This window comes from Hevea brasiliensis, chromosome 3 (assembly GCF_030052815.1).
Source record: "Hevea brasiliensis isolate MT/VB/25A 57/8 chromosome 3, ASM3005281v1, whole genome shotgun sequence".
NCBI lineage: Eukaryota > Viridiplantae > Streptophyta > Magnoliopsida > Malpighiales > Euphorbiaceae > Hevea > Hevea brasiliensis.
In genome coordinates this window covers 107,434,455-107,457,957 of record NC_079495.1, presented here as the reverse complement: position 1 = coordinate 107,457,957, position 23,503 = coordinate 107,434,455, and the positions used below count along the sequence as shown (strand labels likewise).

Here is a 23,503-nt window from a genome sequence, read left to right as displayed (position 1 = left end):
TTTTGCAAATCAATTCAACCTTTAGTATTGCAAAGTGCAAACATCATTAGAGATAATTCAGACATGGAAATCCATATCTGTGTCAAACAAGGCAGAAAATATATTCAAATTTCAGTGTCACAATGAAACTGCTCCATCTCAACATGCATATGTATGGTATTTATGAAAAAGAAACTACTTTTACTATTGCCTTTGGTCCTTAGCTCAACAGGTTTGGAGAACCATATTTTTGAACTCTTGCTTCTAACTTTTTATCCATAGAACCAGTGCAACAAATTCTTTTATACGATCAGTAATTAATCAAACAGATACAGGTAGTTTCATTCATTCCCAAATCCACCTCATTTATTGCATTAGCAACTCTATTTTACCAAGTAAATCAAATGAGCATTAAACAAATCGTTATCATCAGATAATAAATTATTTGATACACAAGGTGAATATAGGAAAAGGAAAACTTACCAGAAAGAAATATGGTTCCTGTCAAGGAGCAGAACTGCACAATAAGTTTCCGAGCAGATACTGCAATAGGACAATCAAGCCAGTAACCTCCACAAGAAAACTTCCCTCTCAGAGCTGCATATAAGCCCAGGAGCCATCCAACATGGCCACTTGAAATTAAAACATCATGCCATGCAGGACCGGGCTACAAGTATTATAGATAGTCAATAAACATACCATGCATCACAAAAAAAAAAATGTTTAGCTCAAAATCCAAACTATTCCCATCCATTGCTTCCAGCATCAGGTAAAAAAAAAAAAAAACTATATGAATAAAAACTGGCCAACTGCTGTTCAAATATTGTTTTGTAGATCTCTAGAAGGATGTAAGTTTGTAAGGGAACAAGGAAGTGAAGCAAAAATGGAATACTATAATCCACCATGAAGACACAAACACACAATTATCACTCCCTATGCATGACTTGATGTGTATTGTCATCTTCATTCTCTATATATACACAATCTTAAAAGGGGAAATTCATTACCTGCACCAATGTACACTCAGACCTCTTTGACAAAGAACTGTCTGCTCTAATTCCAGGTGAAAAAACATCTATACCAGTTTTTGTGCCAGCAGTCTTGTACAAGAAATCCCAGTTCAGAATTTGAAGCATGAGACGCAGTGCAGCAGTACAGACCTTAACCTCAGGTACCTCAGAATGAGATTCAGTTATACTCTTTGTGACACCAACAGCAGTATCTCGTGCCCAACAGTAGAATGTCTATATTTCAAATAGAACAATAATTATAAGAAGGCAATCCATTCAAAAACAACGTATAGCATGGCAACCACCAAATTTAAGAAATAGAAACACATCATAGAAGGAAACAGGATTGAAGAACCTTAAGATAGTCTAGCTCCAAGGACATCCGGCATTGCTCATGAAATTCCCGAGGAAGACCCATGGCACTAGAAGTAGAAGGTGAGAACTCAGACACCTGAAAAAAAAAAAAAAAACAAGAATTCTAGGTTCTAGATTCTGGTATGTATAAGAAGATAAAGCAAAATCCAGTCAGAAAACAGTATGCTCATTAAGCAACACGTACCAAAGATTCTAGGAAATTAATTCCAGAGAACTGCACATCCACACCATGAATGCCAAGAATAGCCTGGTTCACCTGTACCCATGAATCTGTCAGACATGCCAAATATATTTCAATATGCAATTATGCATTCTCAATCACATACATATGAATGAGTTTGAGCAGCCACGATGACCTAAAACAAGTCCTGACTCTACAACCAAAAAAAAAAAAAAATTTCAAAGACAATGGAGCAGCTGAGAATAAAAAAGGAAAAACACAATTTGGCTTCTGGGCATGGCAAGGCCAGAGCTGCAAATTTTTTTGGGGGCTTGCAACTTGGCTTGTTTGGAAATGGATGAATCAGTGTGCTTTTCAGACTCAAATGAATCCATAAAATAAACAGGGAAGAGGAACATCTTTGAAATAGAAAAATCCCTTGATATAGAACTGAAGTGTCACATAGCTTTGAATTGCAACAGGAGTAAAAAGCAAAAGAGATTAATTGGTTTGGTAAGTCCAAGAAGAGAGTTAGTTAAACTAAACTCTGATGGGGCATCTAAAGGGGACAGTCAGCGTGCTGAAACAGGTCTGTTATGCAATGATCAGGGGACTGATCGCGAGGTTTGCTCATGATTTTGGCATATGTTAAGCTATCTCATATGAGCTTTGGGCCATATACTCCAACTAGAAATGACCTGAATGTTTAGTTTCAGAAAGGTTATAATTCCCAAGTAGTTGTTCAGATGATTCAAAAATAACCAGACAAGGATAATCCTCACAAGCAGTTAGTATGTGGTTAGATGGCTGCTTACAAAGGGCTGGCTGGTGCAAGAAAGGCATGTGTGTTTAGAGAGGGCAATTTCTTCACAGATCAGTTAGCTAACCTTGATACTGAAAACCAGCTTTGCATCATTTTTCATGATGATCCTCCAGACAGTGTAGAAGAGGGGATTGTTTTCAACCTAAGAGCAGTGTGGCCAATGCTTTAGGCTGGATAGTTTCTTTTTGGGTCTTTTGAACCTTTTCCCCAAAAATGAAGGGAAAGACAGCATTGCAGTTGTTGGTGGGTTTACACCTAGGTTAAAATGAAATAATTATTTAACACATGATTTTAAGCACCTAGGTAATCATATATATATATATATATATATATATATATATATATAGAACCTGTTCCCCCAAAAAGAAGGGAGAGACAGTGATGTAGTTGATGGGGTTTACGCCTAAGTTAAATTGATGTAACTATTTAACACGTGATTTTAAGCATTTACATTAAATAGGCATAACCACCTCAGACTTCAAGAGCTACAACTTTGGTCGACTGCAATTTCACATTTCATTTGCAGGAATGCAGCACAGTTATGCATAACATCAAGAAGTGATTCAATGCCCATGCAGGTAATTAGATAGTAACACCCCATAAGGTAATCTTTACTCTTCTGATTGTCAATTAATCTAAAGACAGCTTATTGCATTTTTAAGCATCGAGAGGAAATCTGACAATTTTATTAGCCAATATCTAAGAAGAGTATATGCCCTCATAAATCAAATTTCTTATCTGTATGGAAATTCATATGAAGAATTGAAGCCAATGGTAAATAAGAGTTTTAATTCTCCTCGAGAAATGATTCTCATCACCATAGTGGGAGGGAAGAAACAAAGTCCCAAATGATAATTGACCCTCAGTGTGACTCTAATGCTCTGCCAAAAATTACTAACATATATCTATGTATGTATGCAACATGTATGCGCAAAATGACAAAAAAATAGTTGAGAAAGGATGAGTCAGAAGAGGGCCAAATACAACATTTATACCTGATAAAAAAAAGTCTCCTTTTCAACAGCTGTAAAATCAAGCCTACATTCAAAACACATTCAAATATAACTACCAAGTTATCAATTTGTCCACAGCAAAGAAAAACTAGAATTCATCAATTTCTCCAGCTGTAAACTTGAAATTCTATGTAATTGTGACCTCATAGTTACTTGGACTTTATGAAATGCTACATGGATGGGCAAAATTTCAGACATGATAAACCCATAAGCATTTCATCATGCAAGGTTCAGAATGTAAGATGAAGTGTTTCATAAAATTGAATTGTCAAGCAAGACAAAGCATACAGAGTTACAGAAAATGCAGGATTAATTCAGCCTTAATTTTCCAATGTAATGCAGTGATCCATCAATCTCATGCTGAAAGTATACAAGAAATTTACAAGAGTGAAACACTATTAGCACCGTAATTTGTATATAAATTGGTAAGGATTTAGTACAGTTGCCCGTGGGAAAAAGTTATTTGCAGCTGATCCTTATCATGGATTTTTTTTAACTCCAGAACCCAGATGCAGTACAAAATCTTGCGAGGAGACAAGGAAGAGTTTTGTAACATTCACAGCAAATAACTGTACTAGGCATGCAATCAGAAGTCTACTAAAATTTGTTGAGCACGCTAAATACATCTCTAAATTCACAAACTATAAATAGGAAAGAAGTCCCCAAATTCTGTCAAAACCAGACATGAAACTTATACCCTAGACTGAAACCAGTTTGATTGATCACTATAGCTTTCCTAACAGGTACAATTCCTATGGAATTAGCAAACCTCGTACTCAAGTATTTTTACAGAATCCCAGTTCCCTGGTTTCCACGTTTTGTATAAGTAAGCCTTTCTGTTCAGTCATTGGACCCATCACTGTTAAAGCATTACCTCTATTATCACTGCCACAATAAACTCCACCACACTACCAGAATCAATTAAGATGGAGAAATATCTCAACATCCTCCAACACCAAACTCCTACCAGATTCTCTCCATCCTTCTGTATTTTCTATTTTCAATTGAAGTGACCGGTGTATGGAGACATATGATATTAGTTGGCCCAAGGCCAATTAATTTGTCAAAATGACTCAGTCTACATTCATTCAAGACAAAACAGATGGTTCCTCCTACATGTCACTTAGAATGGAACATATTATTTATATATACATCTAGTCCGTAGAGCACCCCATTCTCATGCATGGCATATCAGATAATATCATCCAGTACATTGCTAATGGCCATGTACCATCAGGCAGTAATATCACAAGCAAGTTACAGTCAATGGCAAAGAAAATGTAGCATATATAATGCACACAGCAAACGATTCCATGTCATGTCCCATGTACGAAAGATGAAGCATCAATGTCACACATGAGAAACAGTTGCCCACAATGAGAGCTAAATATTTTTTTCGGCTGATTAAATATGAAAATAATAGCCGTAACCTACCAGCCCCTCTTGATCAACTGAGCAGCCACAGAAGAAACCTTGGCTTGGACATATCCCTCAGGCGAACTAGCATGTTGCATAACATAGTAAAGACAAAAACTGCAAGCAAAATACATTAAATCACAGCACGGTTGATGGACAACAGTAGAATGTGATGTTAGAATCCCTCAATTAGTGTGAATCCCTCAATCAGTGTAAATTAGAATATAATTAGGAATCATTGTATTTATTGGCTATTATTAGTTTCCTAGTTAGTCCTAGCCTTTGTATATAAATTAGAATGCTTATAAATCATTTTAGTATGAAAAAATATAAAAGAAAATTTTCCAAATTCTCTATTTTCTACATAGTATCAAAACAGTGCCAAAATTTATTGGCGTGAACAATGTAGTTCTCAGTAATTTTTTTTTTTTGGTCAAGCTTCTACGTCGTTCTAGGAAGGGAGGTGACTGTTACCACCTACTTGAGAAGGAAGGACACCAGCCGATCAGCCTACGCCCGGAGTCCCGCCGCCATCCGGTGAAGCGCATGAGCTCACGCGCCTCCAGAAGTCTCGCGTCATTCTTCACGCGCCGGCGCATGCACCCTTTTTTTTCGGTGATTTCTCCAACCGCGCCTCATGCCGACGACCTTCCCTGTCCGGCGCGCCTCTAACCAACGTGTTTCCACATCTGATTTGCACATTTATTTTTTTGGATACCTTCCATTGCCCAGTTTCTTCCTTTCTGTCCTAGTGCCTATTTCTTTAATTGAAAAATGACTGATGAAAAGAAGAAAGCCTCTGAAACAAAGGCTGAATTTGTTGGTGATAATCCCTCTTTACAAATTAGTCCTATAAAGTTGGATGGAACTAATTATTTGTCATGGTCTAGATCTTGTCTACTGTTCATTCAGGCTAGAGGACTGCAGGGGTATATCACTGGAGATAGAAAAAAGCTAGAAAGCACTAGTTCTACCTACAGCCAATGGGAGTCAGGGAATTCTCTTGTTATGTCATGGCTCATCAATTCTATGCAACCTCATATAGCTCGTGGGTATTTACTGTTGGACAGTGCCGCTACCATTTGGAGTGTTGTTTCTCAGACTTATTCTCAAGTTGGGAATGATGCACAAGTTTATGAGTTTATAAACAAGGTTCATGGAATGAAACAAGGTTCATGGAATGAAACAAGGTGAGTTGACTGTTGCTCGGTATTATGCGGAACTGAGTGGTCTATGGCACGAGTTGGATTTCTATCAGGACTTTCAGGCTTCATATTCGGTTGATGCAGTTAAGTTCTAGAAATTGGTTGGGAAGGAGCGCATATATGATTTTCTTGCTGGGCTAAATATGAAGCATGATCAGATTCGGGTCCAAGTGCTTGGTAAGGATCCTTTTTCCACCTTAAGGCAGACATACTCTTATGTTCAGCAGGATGAGAGCAGAAGGAGTGTCATGATTAATTCTACAGCTGTTAATAAGGCTGGGCTGGCTACTAACTCCTTACGAGAACAGTCATATGGTCCATCAGATATGGATCACTTGTATTGTGACATCAGATATGGATCACTTGTATTGTGACTACTGTGGAAAATCTCGACACACCAAAGAACAATGTTGGAAGCTGCACGGCCACCCAACTAAAGAGCGTGGAGGAAAAAGGATGGCCTCTGCTAGATCACAAGCAAATGTATCTGAGGCTGTGAGTGTTTCTGAAGATACGGCTCTCACTGGGATGTTTTCCAATGAAGAGGTACAGACTCTGAGAAGATTCCTATCACAACTTGAATCACAATCCACTACAGTTGCCTCTTCTAACTTCGTCAACTCATGAATGCTTTTCTTATCAATCATAATAATTCATTTTGGGTTATAGATTCTAGAGCAAAAAAACATATGACAGGCTCTTTGAATAAATTTATATCCTATTCTCCATGTTCAGGCAAAGAAAAAGTTCGCATTGCGAATGGATCCTTATCTAAAGTTTCTGGAACAGGTTCTGTTAAATGCACTCCTACTATAAGTCTTAGTTCTGTCTTACATGTGCCTAGCTTTCCTATTAACCTTTTGTCTGTCATTTCTATCCCAAAAGCTCTTAACTGCAAAATTGAATTTTTTCCCACTCACTGTGTGTTTCAGGAGTTGATAACAGGGAGAAGATTGACAGTGGTAGACTGCAAAATGGGCTATATCTATTGAATGATTGTGTTGATCAGGCCACGTTGGGACAGTCTATGGGTGCTGAGGAAGAAATTATTCAGTGGCATAGGAGACTTGGACATCCTTCATTTACTGTTTTAGAAAAACTTTATCCTCTTTTGTTTAAGTAATGCAAAACTGAATTGTTAGTATGTGATGCTTGTGAGTTTGCCAAACATAGCAGACAATCTTATCCTGCAATAAATAATAAGATTTCAGTTCCTTTTATGACTATCCATTCTGATATGTGGGAGCCTACTCAAACTGTGTCTTTATTAGGTTATAAATGATTTGTGACATTTATTGATTGTTGCAGCAGGTTAACTTGGGTATATCTGATGAAAGGAAAAAATGAAGTATTTTCATATTTTCAGCAGTTTCACAAAATGATTAGCACCCAGTTTGATGCTCATGTTAAAATACTGAGAACTGATAATAGCACAGAGTATATGAATGGAGTTTTTCACGAATATTTGAAGTCACACGGAATTTTGCATCAGATTAGTTGTGTTAACACCAATGCTCAAAATTGAGTGTCTGAGAGAAAAAATAGACATTTACTTGAGGTTGCTAGGTCTCTTATGTTTACAATGAATATTCCCAAACCTTGCTGGGGGGATGCAATTCTTTTTACTGCATATCTTATTAACAAGATGTCACTCTGGACTTTGGATTTTAAGAGTACTTTAGAGATTTTGCAAGGTAAAAATTCATATACTGTTCCTCCAAAAGTCTTTGGTTGTGTTTGCTTTATTCATCAGCCTAATAGGGGGAAGTTAGAACCTCGAGCCCTCAAGTGTGTTTTTGTTGGTTATTCCAGTACTCAGAAGGGGTATAGGTGTTCCCACCTTCCTACACGGAAATATTTTGTAAGCATGGATATTACCTTTAGGAAATCTGAATCTTATTTCCATCCACTTTTTCAGGGGGAACATAGGAAGGAAGAAGAGGTGTCTTTCCCTTCTTCTTTGTGCTCTCCCAACTTTCAACTTCAAAGGGAAAATCTGGGTCTAAAGCCTATACCTAATAATGATACTCAGGGGGAGTCACCTAAATCTCGAGGGAGACTGAATGGACCAGATTTGAGAACGGCGGAACAAGACAGATATAGCCATCGAGCAGGAGACTGCTGGTCAATCGGAATCTCTGAATTCAATTCCTGAATATCCTGAGGTATATGATAAGTCTCCTTTGGTTCCTGAAGATTCTAATTTTAATTCTCAGTCTACTCTTCCCTCTTCTAATAATGATCTTGATATTCCTATTGCTCTCAGAAAAGGTGTTGGAACCTGTACTAAACATCCTATCTCTTACTTCATTTCCTATGATTCTTTGTCTCCATCCTATAGAGCCTTTCTATTGTCTGTTTTCTCTATTTCTATCTCACAGGATTGGAAGAAAGCATGTCTTGATCCAAAATGGAAGGCAGCCATGGTGGAGGAGATGAAAACTCTAGCAAAGAATGAGACATGGGAACCTGTTACTCTTCCGATGAGGAAAAAACCAGTTGGATGTAAGTAGGTGTTCACTGTGAAACATAGAGCAGATGGTTCAATTAAAAGGTATAAGGCTAAACTTGTAGCAAAAGGCTTCACACAGACGTATGGGGTAGATTACCAGAAAACGTTTGCTCCTGTTGCTAAAATGAATACTATTAGAATTTTACTATCATGTGCAGTAAATCTTGAGTGAGATTTGTAGCAGTTTGATGTAAAAAATGCATTTCTACATGGTTATTTGGAAGAAGAAGTATATATGAAAATCCCTTCAGGGTTTGAAAATGGGAAGACTAAAGGAAAAGTTTGCAGATTAAAAAAAGCACTACATGGTTTAAAACAGTCATCTAGGGCATGGTTTGACAGGTTTAGTAAGGCTATGGTTTCTTTTGGATACTGCCAAAGCAATGTTGATCACACATTGTTTATAAAACACTATAGGGGTAAGATCACTCTGCTTATTGTCTATGTGGATGATATTGTGGTAACTGGTGATGATAGAGAAAAAATGATTCATCTGAAGGAACAACTAGCACTGAAGTTTGAAATCAAAGATTTGGGAAGGCTAAAGTACTTTCTTGGAATAGAGGTTGCCAGATCAGATAAATGAATCTTTATTTCTCAAAGAAAGTACATACTAGATCTGTTGGAGGAAACAGGAATGCTAGGTTGTAAACTAGTAGAGTCTCCCATTGAGGCAAATCATAAATTGCAAGCTGGAGTTGGGGAATCCGTGAATATTGGGAGATATCAGAGGTTAGTTGCGGTGATTTACCTTTAAACACGGACGGATATAGCATATGCAGTGGGTCTAGTGAGTCAGCATATGCATGATTCTCGTGAACCTCATTTGGAGGCTATTTTCCGCATCTTGCGATACTTAAAATCTGCACCTGGGAAATGACTTCTTTTCTCAAAGTATGACCATTTTCAGATTAAGACCTTTACAGATGCAAATTGGGGTGAATCTCTTGATGATAAGAGATCGACATCTGGTTATTGTACTTTTATTGGTAGTAATCTAGTCGCTTGGAGAAGCAAGAAGCAAAATTTGACAGCTAGATTCAGTGCAGAGGCTGAGTTTATAGCAATGACTCAAGGTATTTGTGAACTATTGTGGTTACGAAAGTTGATGGAGGAATTAAAATTGTTGGAAACTAGTGGTTTGTCCCTGTTCTGTGATAACAAAGCTGTCATCAGTATAGTTCACAATCCAGTTCAATATGATCGGACCAAACATATAAAAATTGACAGACACTTCATAAAAGAAAAAGTTATCAATGATTCCTTAAGTATCTTTTACGTATGGTCGAAAGACCAGTTAAGTTAACTGATGTGTTCACTAAGATATTAAGTTGTAAGGAGTTTCATTCCTTAGTTTGCAAGTTGGGCATGTGCAACATACATGAACCAACTTGAAGGGAGCGTTATAATCCCTCAATTAGTATAAATCCCTTAACCAGTGTAAATTAGCTGTAAATTAAAATATAATTAGGAATCATTGTATTTACCGGCTGTTATTAGTTTCCTAGTTAGTCCTAACCTTTGTATATAAATTAGAATGCTTATCATTTTAGCACGAAGAAATATAAAGGAAAATTTTCCAAATTCTTTGTTTTCTACATGTGATACCCACCAGTGGACTGATCATCAAGTTATGTATTAATACCAATAATACTATCAATGTCCACGTAACTTATTACAGTGCAGAAGTACCTTATCAAGCTTTTCTTGTCCTCAGTAGTGAGGAAACCCCACTCCCTGATAGCAGCATCTCGAATTGCTGCAGCCGCTTGAAACCTCGCATTTGCTACTTGAGAATTCTCTGATAGATGAAAATCACTGTTAGCATGAATTAATGGTTTACTCATTTTCGAAACCAAAACAAAATTGATCATATCTTTCAAAATCAGCAACTCAATGAGTAATTCCATGCAATAAGAACTTCCAAAGGCAATCAACATACATACCAAGAATGAACTGGCATGCCTTGTATGGCTGAGGCGACTGATTTAGCGATAGGATAGTTGCCTCTGCGGCTGCCGGATTCATATGCATCTGCCACAGAATCAGCAACTCATTAAGTCACACACGAGATTCAATCCGATTCAGTAAAATCTTCCTTGAAGTAACCAAGCAGAAAAAATAAAAGAAAAAAAGAGACAAAAATTAGGAGACCTGAATAGAAGAGCAAGCGAACTCGATGGCCTGCATGGTGGACTGGAGCTGGGCTAAATCGGCGGAGCCTCCTTGCTGCTGCATCATCTTATGCTTCTGTAGAGTAGATGAATCCACAATCTAGATAGAAAAAGGAGATGGGTTATTGACGAAATCAATGGCGCTTCAGAGTTCGATTAGATTGATGGTTTTGCTAGCGTTAAAGGTAATGAAAAGAGGGATAGAGAAAGTGGAACTGTAAAAGACCATGAGTGAGAAGAAGAGAATCGGCACCAATTGAGGCTGAAAGGAGAGAGCAAATCCTCAAGAAAGAGGAGCTTTCACCACTCAAGGCGGGGCTTCTAGCCTTTTACAGTCCACAGGGAAAATAAATTGTACATAGCGAAGAAATTGGTAATTTTCAGTGATTCGAGGGACTAAGATAAAAATTAACTTTATAGAAATGACCAGTTTGCAATTTCCGTTAACTTATTATACGCTACCCTAGTTAGAAACGTCAAATCGTTGCACCACATCATCAACCGAGCAAAGCCTCTCTTTTTTCCCTTACCAGCGTTGCTTCCCCACTCTGAATTAATAATCCTTTTATTTATATATTTTCATCTTCTCTTGGTTAACAGCTTTGTCATCATCTTCATCTTCTTCTTCTTCTTCTTCCCAAATTCAATAGATATGAACTGAAGATTACAACATGAACATAGAAAAGCACGCTGATGCTGGTGTTACAATTCTGTTAAATTTGAAGCTGTAATGTTTTTCATGCTAATATTCTCAAGTGGATTCTTGAATTTGTTGGGTTTTGGTTGTTGTGGCTCTTCCTTTAGTTCAGCTCATTTTCCTTGGCAAGTTATTAAATGCATCTTTACGCACAAACTAATAATCACATTATTAATATATTAAATCTGTTAACCTACGTGGTTATTAATAATTTTAATTTATATATATATATATATATATATATATATATATATATATATATATATATATTATTTTAAATTTTTTATTAATTATTTTAAAATTTATTTTATTATTTTTTAAACTTTTTAATAAAGTTTTTATAATAAAAATAATTAAAATTTATTTATATATAATATAAATATAAATACAAGAAATTAATATATATGTTAATATATTATAAGTTATTTTCACTTATTGTAGTATTAATAAAATAATTATTAAATAATTTATAACTTATATATAATACAGAATGTCATGTGACAATATTATAAAAGAGAATATCACGTGATATTTTCTTAAGATTACATTATATTTATTCATCTAATAGGCTTTTTTTTTAAATTATAATTTATTTATTAAATTATAAATATATTCTCGTTGAAAGTACTTTACCTCTTAGTAGGCCGGACAAGTATGAACATGATTGTTCTGATTTAATGGGTTGAGATATTGTGCAATATGCAATAAAATATTAATAGCTATTGAAAAAATAAAATTTATTAATTTAAAAAATTAATAACATGAATTATTTAATTTTTAATAAAGCACTATGAATAAAAGGTTTTTTTTTTTAAATAAAGTGAAGGGTTTATTAAAAAATAAATAAAATTTGTTGTTTTAATTATATTGATTATATTTTTGAAACCATGTAAAAAATAAAAAGTGTATTAATTTTTATGAACGGAGGAGGGAGCATGTCTTTTTGCCCCTTTGAGCTGAGTGATTGGATTGTCCCTTTTTTTTTTATAAAAGAAATTTCTTTATGGCCTTTAATTTAATTTTATTTGTATTGGGTTTTGATTTTAGTTTGAATTGGGCGAACTAGGTCTCAGGATTTTTCAGAGTCCAAGGAGTTGAGAGGATTTTGAATTCTTGGTCTTGTAGTTAATTCATTTTTGTTATGGAAATTATCTACACTTGAATTTGCGATGTTCTTCTTCACTTAGTTATGTTTTATGTGCTGAGAAATGGCTCTTATGAGCTGAGCTTGCTTTGCCTCTATGTTTTCAAGTGTAAGTTGAGTCAAGTTCTCCTTGTGAGGTGACTTTCTAATGTATTGTTACAGGAGTAGGATAACATTTCATTCTGCCTCAATTGAGAATTATGAGGTACTTTGACTATATCTTAACGACCAAAGTTGTTTGTTTGTATGCTTCATCTGTGTTCTTTCTTCCTTTTATTTATTTATTGAAATGGCGAAAGCATCAGTCTTCACTCTGAATTATTCCATGAAGTGCATTCAGAGTCACAGAAATCATTCATATTTACAGTGGACAGGAGATCTTCGTTCAGGATTTTTTTTTTTTCTCTTTGCAATGCAAAAGCCTGCAAAGAAGTGTTTGCATTGATAGGTTTGAAGAAAATGATCAAGATGAATGGAGCTCTGAAAATCATCATTGGGCGTTAGGTAGAAAATTCGGGGAGCAAATGAGCACAAAAAATCATGGATCTCCAACACTGTCCATTGATGGGCCTTTTGTTGAAAATGATGAGGAAACCAACAATGAAATCCTTCAGCATTTTTGCAGCAATGGGAGACTCATGGATGCATCGAGGGGCAGTTCTTTGAGCTTGGCTATACCGTCTGCCTTGGGATTTGATGTAGAGATGTAGTTTTCTTTCCTTACTTGACCACACATGTCTTACACATTCGTATGTGGGTACGGTAACAGATTTGCCAAGGCAGTATCCTAGCATAGCACACATTTTTAGGCTTAGAGAATGGGAATTGTATTCAAGCTAACATTCGGTACTCAAACCATTATTGTCAGAATTTATTTCAACTTCCGACTGAATGTGTGCAATGCAGTTATTTTGATAAATAAAAATATATTGAGGAACTAGAACGGCCAATGAGTTCAACTTGCAATCTTTCATTTATGCTTAATTGCTATCCGCTCTAATTCACATAGATGCTAATTCAACAAGGAAGACATTGCCCTTTGTAAGAACTTAACATCGACATTTCATATGTTTCACAGCACTTTCCTATACTAACTGAAAGTACTCATAGTTTGACAACATGAAACTCAACCAAAAACTTTTGGACACTGATATCCATCAAAGTTATCATCTATTCTCATTCAAACCACAGGTTAGATGCTTCCAGGTAGGCAGCTGCACTAGAGTGAGGATCTTTCAGGACAAGCTTCATGCAGCAATTAGCATGGTCTTCAAGCTTCCAGCATTTTGCTTCTTTTTGAGTTCAATCTCCTGAACTTGGGAATTTGCCGATGCACAAAACCAGCGGCGTAAGTATTCAATTAATACCTTAAGAAAAGAAACGTCTTACAACATTGGATAATTGAAGAGAAACACCACAGCCTTTGTCAACCATAACATGTAAGTAGCAGCATGTATTGCTTGTGCTTGAAAATCTTCAAACTTGTTGTCAGGTATAATTGAGCAAGAATTTATAAGATGCAACTCATTATCCAAAAAGATATTGATGTCATCAACTATGCTTTACTTATGCTTGGATTGGTTAGTTACATCACCAAGATTAGTTGCAAAATGCCTTATCCAGAACAGGGAAAGGAACCCATGATAGAGCTACATAGCCTGTAATTCAAATAAAATGCCATTTGAAGTTGACTCTGGTGGTTTAAAGACCACTGAAAATTCCCATAGAAAAATCTATTTTTTTTATCCTTTTTATCAAAGAGATTAGGGGAAAATATCTAAAACAAGTGCATCAATACTCAAAACGTATTATCACAACGTAAGGCCAGCTATTGAGCTTGTGAATTGAGATGATAGAATGCCAGGAATCCTTCCTGGATCTACCAGGCAATACCACACATAAATAGATTTCAAAGATGGAACAGTGAAGGTGTTCTTGCCCATAAAGAATATTGTGAATAAGTCATGAATATTGTTATCCTAAGTACCTCATCTAAACTCCTTAGCATTAGTAGCTGCAATTTGGCAAGAACTCAAATTGTGATGGACATGGGAAATATCATAAAAATTTAAATGATATATTGAATTTCAACATAGTTATTATTGCTGTGAAAGATTACATCATGTTTGATTTCGTAGAAAGTGCTATAATGGCTATTCTACTCCAACAAAAGGTCAGCTTGCTACTGTCAATAGGTTGGCTATTTCAATAATAAGTAATGCCACAAGAATCTGATAAGTCATGCTACATAAAGATATCCAAGTTCCTATGCAAAATATCCTAAAACCAACAACATATGTAGGCTGCAACTGTCTGATAAAAGACAGTAGCTTTATTACAACCTCATTGTCCCTTTTTTTAATTTATTTTTATTTTTATTTTTATCTTGCTCTACATAATTCAATTTAAGATGAGAACTCACTGCACAATAATGAAACCAATAATTGTCAGCAACATGTAACCCAGCCCAAAATTTGTTGAAAGCAGCACCTGAAGGCACAAAATTTGGTTTATATAATTCAGAAGAACCATCAAGATCTTAAAAATCATATTTTTCTAGATTAATAAGAACCTAATCAAAGGGAAACTGATCAAAACCAGAAAGAAAAAGTCAAGACAGTTTTTCTAGAGTGATAGTTTGAGAGTAAAAGGTAACATAAACTTATACAAAAACTGCCTTCATCATGATTTTGTTAATAGGGTTTTTCTAAAGGGGGAAACACTCTATACCATGGCACTCTAAAAGCATTCATACAAGTGAATGACCTTACAAAGTACAAACTAACCTGTTCTCTTGTCATGTAACCAACCAGCAGCAATGATTCCATGCTCTGTAGTCTGTAGTTCATTTGGATCTCCGCAAAAAAGTGAACATCACATTAATACCACTTTCTCCATGGCATCATTTTAATATAGAGAATGCATCCAAAAACTGTGCAGTACAGAAAACCTACTCAAGAGAAACGTCAACTTGTACACTTATATATCCCCTTTTATGGCCATTGTAGACTTCCACTGGAAGATATGCTCATAAAATTTGTTTGTATAACCACTATCATTGAAAGTCTGCAGTTATTTAGCCTATTGGTGATGTCCTAGCAAAGGGTGCTGTAACATGAACAAAAAATGCAACTGATATGAGAATATAATATTAACTAAAACTATGAAAAGTTTTTGAATCTTCATTAATTAATAGTTCAATTCCTGAACTGAATTTACATCTCAGCTAATTTTTCCACTAGCTCAGATTCTTTCCCTGCAGTCTGTTGATAGCTGACATTTTCCAGTAATCATCTTGATCAACCACCGCCTGTCAATTTGATATGTGCATAAGAAATTAAGAATTAGGTTCTCTACTTAAAAACATTATGGGAGAAAAAGTTGCTATTATTATGAAGGGCAATTACCAAGACATTTATAAAATCTTTAAAATCTGAAAGAATAAAAACTAAGCAACATCTGATTAAGAACAAGAGAATACAATAATTATTGTTACCATGCAGATGCAGTGCCAAAATCACAGCTTAGCAACCAAAGCGCCTTGCTATGCTTCATGACCTCACTTTCAAGAGATGAATACCTACGCGTATCAATCTCATCACCAGATGCACCAGGCAAATTCTCAAGACTCTTATATTGTCTGCCTCCATGAATGCATATAAGCACGATATTTGCTTATATCAGAGGATCGAACTCCAAAATGAGCTCGAATTCATTCATCAAATCAAAACCATTTCCTTTCGAAATCGAATCACCATCGCTTATCTTCGGTTCTCGCTGCCACGAAAAAGATTGATCTTCCGCACTTCACAGTTCTGTTTGGTTGGCACGAAATAGCAGGGAAGGACGAATACCAGGCATTTTGTAATTACAGTTTGGTCCCTGTGGTTAGTCGGAATAGCTAAAAATACCCATCGACTCTTTTTTTCTCCCAAAAAGAGCAGCCACTGGGCACGTGTAAAACACCTGCGTTTCGAGCCATCACCAGAACCGCGAATATGAGACAGGGACAGGTGGAGATTACAGTATCATGATGGACAGAAGAAAGGACTAAAGGAGGAAAATTGAAGGGACAGAACAAAAACCATGAAGCTGTTTTCGTTGTTTTAACAAAGCACTTTTTTAGTCTCTTTTTCTTCTCTTTTTTTTTTTCTCTGTTTTCTTTTATTTGAAATCAAAAGCATCAAACGAAAAAACATTTCTGCAGAACTCCTTTTCTCATATCTTTTATGAACTGTCTTCTCCATCCAGTATTTTCTTTCGATTTGATTTAATTTCTTGAAAATTTTATTGAATTTGGCGAATTTTGTATTTTCTTGAATTTTTATTTTATGATTTTTATGGAATGTGCTTCCATGTTCTTCTTTATAATTATTCAGGGTTTTGATCTCCATTTATTTCATTTGTGGGGCAAATCCTTTGTTGGTTTGTGAATTTTTTTTGTTAATATGTTTGTATATTCATCAAGTTGGTTTTGAATTAATACTGCATTATTAAGATTTTTTTTTGTTTGTTTGTTGTTGTTGAAATAATTAAAGCTGAGTGATAATTTTCTTCCAAAATTTTTGCCACTCAAAAGAGATTTTTGGATTTTGAGTGTTGAAATAATAAGGTTCTTTAATTTTCTTTTTTTTTTTTTAATCCACAATTGGGTGTACAAATCAAGTTTAGTCATGGATCATATAGTTGGGGGAAAGTTCAAAATGGGTCGGAAGATCGGTGGTGGATCCTTTGGCGAGCTATTTCTTGGTTAGCTCTTTTTCTCTTCATGAATTAACGACACACATGTGCCTGCGGATGATTGTAATTTTCCTTGACAGAAAGTAATGTTGGTTTGTGGCTTAATTGGTACAGGGGTTAATGTACAGAATGGAGAGGAAGTTGGTATAAAGCTGGTATGAAACCAATCTTATTACTGGTTGAAACTCCACGTTGATTTTTTTTTTAAATATTGATTAATGCTTTTTTTGTTGTTGAATATATTGGATTAATGCTTTTTTTGTTGTTGAATATATTGGCCATTGAAGAGAAAGAAAAAAAAAAGTACGTGGTAATTTAAAAAAAAAAAAGGGGGCCAAGTATTCTCCTTGTTCTCCTTTTTGTGGCTTTCAAGTGCTTTGGCTTATGCATTGTGCCTTGAGTTGGGAATTTTTTTTTTTTTGCCTTATGTTTGTTTATTGTTTTATGTTTGTTTATTATTTTATCGGCTTTGCCATTAGCAAATTACTGCAACTTGATAGTGATGGCTTAAGCTCATATTCTTTCAGAGAATGATATTGACGAGGGAAGTATAAATGTTTGTGTGTACTACGTTGTAAGAAAATTTTTACAGTATTGTAGCAACCAAAGAGCTCTTGGCTAGAAATAAGAAATGCTGGACATGATTTATTTGTAAAGAGTAGTGCAAAAGACTCAAGTCCAGATTTTAGTGGGGCAGATAAATCTTAATGTGTTTAGTCACTTTGAGCTTTAGCAGCACTTATGAATAGAGATTAGATGGATGGATAGTGTTGTTAAAATTGTTTAGGAAGTTGAGACAGCATCTTAAATTCAATAACATCTTCTTTGATAGCTAAATTAGTGATTCATGCATATGCATGCATATGCATATATTGAAAGGTTTTACCTGGGACCTGATCTTGTAGACTTACTTAACCTGTGATCTATAGCATACTGGAGATTGTGGTTGTTCCCACTCTTATCTGTCATTTTAAGGTTGAGTCAAAACTTCTTCAGAAAGGGCAGGCGTGAAAGATGCTTTATTTAGCACTACTTATTGTCATTCTTATGAAAAAAGAAAAATGTTTTTTCTTTTTCCTCTTAAGTTGTATGTCATTAAAGCTTACATACTTCAAGTTGTGCGGCACTGAAACACAGACAATAATTGCTGATAATTTATATACTATATTATCTTGGAGCATATTTAATGTTTGTCAGGCTTTCAACTTATTTTCTTCTTCTCAATTTTCAGGAACCTGCAAGGACCAAGCACCCTCAGCTTCACTATGAATCTAAAATTTACATGCTACTTCAAGGAGGAAGTAAGTTCTCACTCTCATGTCTTGTTGAGAATAAATTTAGGTTTAAGCTCAATTCACTATGATTAATTAATGCACTATAACTAGCATTTGCACTACAATTGATTGAGTGGCTGTCTGATTATGTTGTTTAATGAAGCGGGAATTCCTCAACTCAAGTGGTTTGGTGTTGAGGGCGAGTACAATGTCATGGTCATTGACCTTCTAGGGCCGAGTCTTGAAGACTTGTTTAACTACTGCAACAGGAAGTTCTCTTTGAAAACAGTGTTGATGCTTGCAGATCAGTTGGTTTGTATTTACTTCTCTTTCTAGAATGTTGTTTGTCTAACTAGATGAACATCTGCTGTTAGAAGTTCTTTCACTAATCTTTTGCTTGCTTCTTAGATTAACAGAATCGAGTATATGCACTCAAAAGGTTTTCTTCATCGTGATATAAAGCCTGACAACTTTCTAATGGGTTTAGGTCGTAAAGCCAATCAGGTATGTACTCACACAGGCATATGGTTGACTACACCACTTGTGCATTGTAAAGTCTGTCTCATGATATTAATTTTCATGCCTTATTTATGCATACTAAATGTTTTCTGAAATGGCCTGTGCGTGGAGAATGGTCTGATTCCTGATTCCTGGTCGATTTTGACCCTTTTCTTGTTTTATTTTTTTTCTTCTTCTGCTTCTTCTTCATTCTTGCATCTTCTTCTTCTTCAATTTTAAATCACATAGTTTAGAAATGATAGTTGGTTAGCTTATCATTGTTGTTCAAATTCTGATAAACCTTTCCTGATATGAAATAACACTTCAGCCACTCTCTCTCTCTCTCTCTCTCTCTCTCTCTCTCTCTCTCTCTCTCTTTTTGTGTGTGGGTCTTGGAAGTTATGTTTTTGGTAGGATGTGCAGTGTGAAATGACAGATCACTTTTTGCAGTGTTGTGAGACTTCATTTTATTGCATCCTTTACATGCCTGTAAATATAACAGACAATGACCATGTGATGGATGTGTGAGCCTCAATACAAAAATATGTTAACTGTAGTTAAAATCAAGAGATACTATTTTGTAATGGGTAACCCAGTTGAATGTGTAGCATTTGCAATGAGCATGAGACATAGGAATGCCCTAATAGTTGGATCACGGTGCAGTTATTAAACTGGACATGAAGCAAGCTAATATATTGTTAATATTCTATAATATTCCAGAAATATGCCAAACACAAGTTTATTACTTAATCAAAAGTGCTAAGTATCATCTCCTGCAAAGTTATTATGGTTGCCTGCCTTTTTTTTTTGAGAGACGCCTCATATTACTTGCACATATAATATTGCCTAACTAAAGCACTTTGTTTCCCCAATATAATCTCTGATTATATTGAAGTGAGGACATTTTTTTATTAGGTAATTTAGGTTGCCATCTAATTGCTGGTTGACTATGCTACAGGTTTACATCATTGACTATGGGCTTGCAAAAAAGTATAGGGATCTTCAAACACATAAGCATATACCTTACAGGTATTCCCTGTGGCTTTCTGTTCTCCTATGTATGTTCTCTCTTTTCTATGGTAGTGTCAGAATCTGTATCAGCTCTGTGTGTTTCCCCTTTGTCATCTTATTTCCCTGTGTGGCGATTGTATGTGAAATTTTCATTGTCCAAAGGTGGAAGAGAATGCTGTAATAGATCTTTCATATGTCATTTTGAATATAAGGCTGGTTACTTTCCAGGAAGGTACTATGGGAAAACATTTTATGTAGCATTTTTATGAACTTGTTAGCTGGGGTGTCAGTATTGTTAATCCAACTATGTTCAAATTCTGATAGTGCTTGGATTGATTTTGCTTACATTTTACTCTCTTTTTAGTGCATAGGCAGTTAGCACTTTAATTGAAGCAGGATATAAATTTATGACAGATGGCATTTACCTGGATTTTTTTCTATAAATATTGAAATGGTTTACCAAAATTCCAGTTTACATTCTTTTGTGATCTTGTATTAGGAGATTTATGGACATGTTATGGATTGCTTATATTTTTTTGAATCTTCTGTATCTTAATAGGGAAAATAAGAATCTCACTGGCACAGCACGATATGCTAGTGTGAACACTCACCTTGGAGTTGGTGGGTAAACTACTATTTTGGTTATTGAATGTTAATTACTGGACAAGGAATTTCAGATTTTTTTTTTCTTTTTTTTTGGTGTATCAAGTTGCAATTTAACTGTTTTTGGCTGTCTGCAGAACAAAGCAGAAGAGATGACTTGGAATCTCTTGGTTATGTGCTCATGTATTTCCTAAGGGGAAGGTTAAAAAATATAATAGCTGTTATCTTAGACTTATTTAATTTTTCTTCTGAAGCTTTTTTTTATTGAACAATGAGAGGTTGTTCATTCACTGCATCTTCTTAGTTTGTGCACCATTGGTTTCAGTCTTCCCTGGCAGGGCCTTAAAGCAGGGACAAAGAAGCAAAAATATGATAAAATCAGTGAAAAGAAGATGTTAACTCCTGTTGAGGTATTGAAAATTTCAACCTGGCATCTGCATGTAGAATTGTGTGTCTTTAGTTGTTGCCCGTATTGCATTTGTTTCCTTATTTATTTATAGGCTGTTGTCTTAATGCTGTTGTTTTTGTTGGTCTTATTTATAGTTTATCTTGTTGGTATTCTACTAAAGACATCACTACTGAAAATTCTTTCACAGGTGCTTTGCAAATCATATCCATCAGAGTTCATATCATACTTCCACTATTGTCGATCATTGCGTTTCGAAGACAAACCAGATTATTCCTATTTGAAAAGGCTTTTCCGTGATTTATTTGTTCGAGAAGGTAAAAAAGAGGAAGGTTATATGTGTTACATTTGGGTTTTGTTTATGTAATTTCAGTGTGTAGCAAGCAAATAATCTTTTCGTTGGAAAAGTTATTTGCTATTTATTAGTCCTGCCTCTTTTTACCAGTAACTACTGCAAGCTTGTGCATAATTTGGACTGTTGTTGTATTCTTGATGTCTACTTGAGAGCAAAATGTCACTTCTTCCTCACTAGCCTATTGTGTGGGAATGAAAAAAGTTGTCTAGGCTATAACAAATTGAACAGCCTAGTCTGGTTATTAACATTGATTATGTATGCAGGTTATCAGTTTGACTATATCTTTGACTGGACTATACTAAAGTATCCTCAGATTGGGTCCAGTTCGAGACAACGGGTCAGCTCTTGTTGCTTCTGTAATTTGGATTTCTTCTTTGTGGTGTATTTTGTATTCATTATTCTGTTTGTTTCTTCTTTCTTTTTCAGCAGTCCAGCGGGAAAGCTGGTTCAAAACCACGACAATCTGTTGAACAAACAGAAAAGGCTCCAGGTATCTTTCTTCTCAATATAGGAAGCTATAGAGAAGACTGCTAGGAGTGTTTATTCTTGTGTTTAAACTATACACCGACGCATACAACTCTGTTAAATTAATATAAACTTATTTCTTGAGCTGACTTCCTAATTATCAGATGCTAGGTCAACATTTTTGGTAATGGCCATTTAGGTTTTTTCCCTTCAATTATATGTTGCTCGGATTTGAGCATGAATACCTGACGTGGGTGCCCTTGGGGTCAGATGCAAATATTTTCCATTTAATTTGAAGCGTCAAAAAGTGTCATACCCATGTGCAAGTGTCCTTATTCAACGCGGATACTCAAGGTTTATGTGAAAAGTCAAACTAGGCTTGCATAAATCTTTTTTAGCTGGTAATTTGGCAAGCTACTTTGCTTTCCTCATTTCAGAATATTAAATGCCTTCCTGTTTCTTTTTGTGTTCTGAGTAGTAGGACAAGAGACTCGTGATAGATCGTCAGGTGCACTTGAAGCATTCAGTAGAAGACTTGCGTCTGGTGTTGGACAGCAGGGTGACCGCTTGAAGCACAGGACATCAGAGGATGCATCATCATCTAAGGAGGCAGTAAGTAATGCAAACCAAAAACTGCTTCAATTTTGTGCTTGTGGTTCTCCTGAATTCCTTCTGTGATGCTAAATTCAGCTTTGAATGTTCATTCATCTATTTCAGCGAACTCATTCAGAAAGAGGCCGAACTTCTCGCAATGGCAGTGTGTCAAAGAAGGCTGTTGCTTCGAGCAGCAGGCTAAGCTCCACTGTTGCAGGCAGTGAGAGTCGATCAAGTTGGCTGTTCTCAAATGGTAGTCGTCTGTCTGCCACCCACAGAATCCATTCTGGAGCCGGGTCTAAAGTCTCCCATGGCACTGCCACAAAAGACACTCGTGATGATCAGCTTCGGAGCTTTGAGCACCTCAACATTGGCACAGATAAGGGCAAGCGATGAACATTAGTGCATCGTATTTGGTATAAAATGTTGCTGCTTTATTCAAGGCAAGTATTCATTGCGCACTAAAGTTTGTATAGCTAAATTACAATGCACTTTGCCTATTCAAAAAAATTATAGACTCGATATTTCTCAACATTCCTCGTGGATTGTTCTGATTTCGTAGTGTAAATTCATCCAGAAAAAGATGCTAATATACCCAGAAGCTGCTGAATATTGAGGCATAGTCTTGGCGTATAGGATTGCAACTATGGACAGAAGACTGAGCGTTTCTATTGCACCCATCAGATTAAAAAGTTCAAATTGAGACTTATAATCTTTATGTGTCTAAGTATTCTATCATTATATCAGTGTTACGTCAAGGGATTCTTTCCGATGTATCAAAAAAGTGTTACCTCAACTGATGCAAAATGGGACTCAAAATTGTCAATTTGGACAAGAAATGTTTGCCTATGGTTCAACCTGCTTTATTTCAATGTTGGATAGGACTTCAGGTATTTATTTCTTTTGCTGAATCATCATATTTGACCTTAATGCCAAGTAATTAATATTTAGATTGTGATGTGTTGAGTCTTAATTGAAAGTCAAATTAATTAGCGGGGGGAAAAGTTCATTCTTTATTTTATTTTGACTAAAATTGAGTCAAAATTTTC

At 35.6% G+C, this 23,503-nt stretch overlaps 2 protein-coding genes and 1 long non-coding RNA gene across 19 annotated transcripts in view; 1 reads left to right on the top strand and 2 right to left on the bottom strand.

Moving 5' to 3' along the window:
* LOC110668146 (uncharacterized) overlaps nucleotides 1-11,216 on the bottom strand; it is a 38,117-nt gene extending 26,901 nt beyond the window's left edge. For 4 of the 8 annotated variants that reach the window (XR_009147732.1, XR_002497468.2, XR_009147733.1 and 1 more), the window contains exons 1-10: nucleotides 10,894-11,038; nucleotides 10,648-10,767; nucleotides 10,440-10,527; nucleotides 10,186-10,294; nucleotides 4,795-4,893; nucleotides 3,343-3,385; nucleotides 1,549-1,620; nucleotides 1,345-1,440; nucleotides 987-1,223; nucleotides 463-646 (exon numbers count right to left, since the gene is read on the bottom strand). Coding sequence is in view for 4 of the 8 variants with exons in the window: in XM_058144460.1 (XP_058000443.1) it covers nucleotides 463-646; nucleotides 987-1,223; nucleotides 1,345-1,440; nucleotides 1,549-1,620; nucleotides 3,343-3,385; nucleotides 4,795-4,893; nucleotides 10,186-10,294; nucleotides 10,440-10,527; nucleotides 10,648-10,767; nucleotides 10,894-10,896 (1,051 nt within the window). In the remaining 4 variants the exon portion in view is untranslated. Of the gene's footprint in view, nucleotides 1-462; nucleotides 647-986; nucleotides 1,224-1,344; nucleotides 1,441-1,548; nucleotides 1,621-3,342; nucleotides 3,386-4,794; nucleotides 4,894-10,185; nucleotides 10,295-10,439; nucleotides 10,528-10,647; nucleotides 10,768-10,893; nucleotides 11,039-11,197 lie in introns of those variants that run through there. The other 4 variants (XR_009147731.1, XM_021829265.2, XM_021829267.2 and 1 more) reach the window with 3 other exon arrangements.
* A 2,242-nt stretch (nucleotides 11,217-13,458) lies between these two features.
* On the bottom strand, nucleotides 13,459-16,438 carry LOC110668149 (uncharacterized). Of its 7 annotated transcripts, XR_009147726.1 has the most exons (4): nucleotides 16,005-16,409; nucleotides 15,463-15,818; nucleotides 15,295-15,363; nucleotides 13,459-14,998 (listed from the first exon to the last, which is right to left on the bottom strand). It is a non-coding gene; the product is annotated as an uncharacterized LOC110668149 (long non-coding RNA). The 7 variants fall into 7 exon arrangements; XR_009147728.1 differs by having other exon boundaries at nucleotides 13,459-15,818; nucleotides 16,005-16,066; nucleotides 16,138-16,438; XR_009147724.1 differs by having other exon boundaries at nucleotides 15,295-15,818; nucleotides 16,005-16,415.
* Nucleotides 16,439-16,543: 105 nt separating this feature from the next.
* Nucleotides 16,544-22,897, top strand: LOC110668148 (casein kinase 1-like protein 10). 4 transcript variants are annotated; one of them, XM_058144453.1, is made up of 14 exons: nucleotides 16,544-17,257; nucleotides 17,363-17,403; nucleotides 18,480-18,549; nucleotides 18,686-18,834; nucleotides 18,931-19,026; nucleotides 19,979-20,049; nucleotides 20,591-20,652; nucleotides 20,772-20,835; nucleotides 20,960-21,044; nucleotides 21,231-21,357; nucleotides 21,659-21,732; nucleotides 21,822-21,885; nucleotides 22,339-22,472; nucleotides 22,578-22,897. In XM_058144453.1, exons 1-14 carry the CDS (start codon nucleotides 17,182-17,184, stop codon nucleotides 22,848-22,850), a joined length of 1,386 nt encoding a protein of 461 aa, XP_058000436.1. In that variant the 5' UTR covers nucleotides 16,544-17,181; the 3' UTR covers nucleotides 22,851-22,897. The 4 variants fall into 4 exon arrangements, with proteins under 4 accessions (XP_058000436.1, XP_058000439.1, XP_058000437.1 ...); XM_058144456.1 differs by having other exon boundaries at nucleotides 16,553-17,257; nucleotides 21,825-21,885; nucleotides 22,342-22,472; XM_058144454.1 differs by having other exon boundaries at nucleotides 16,553-17,257; nucleotides 21,825-21,885.
* Nucleotides 22,898-23,503: the final 606 nt, after the last annotated feature.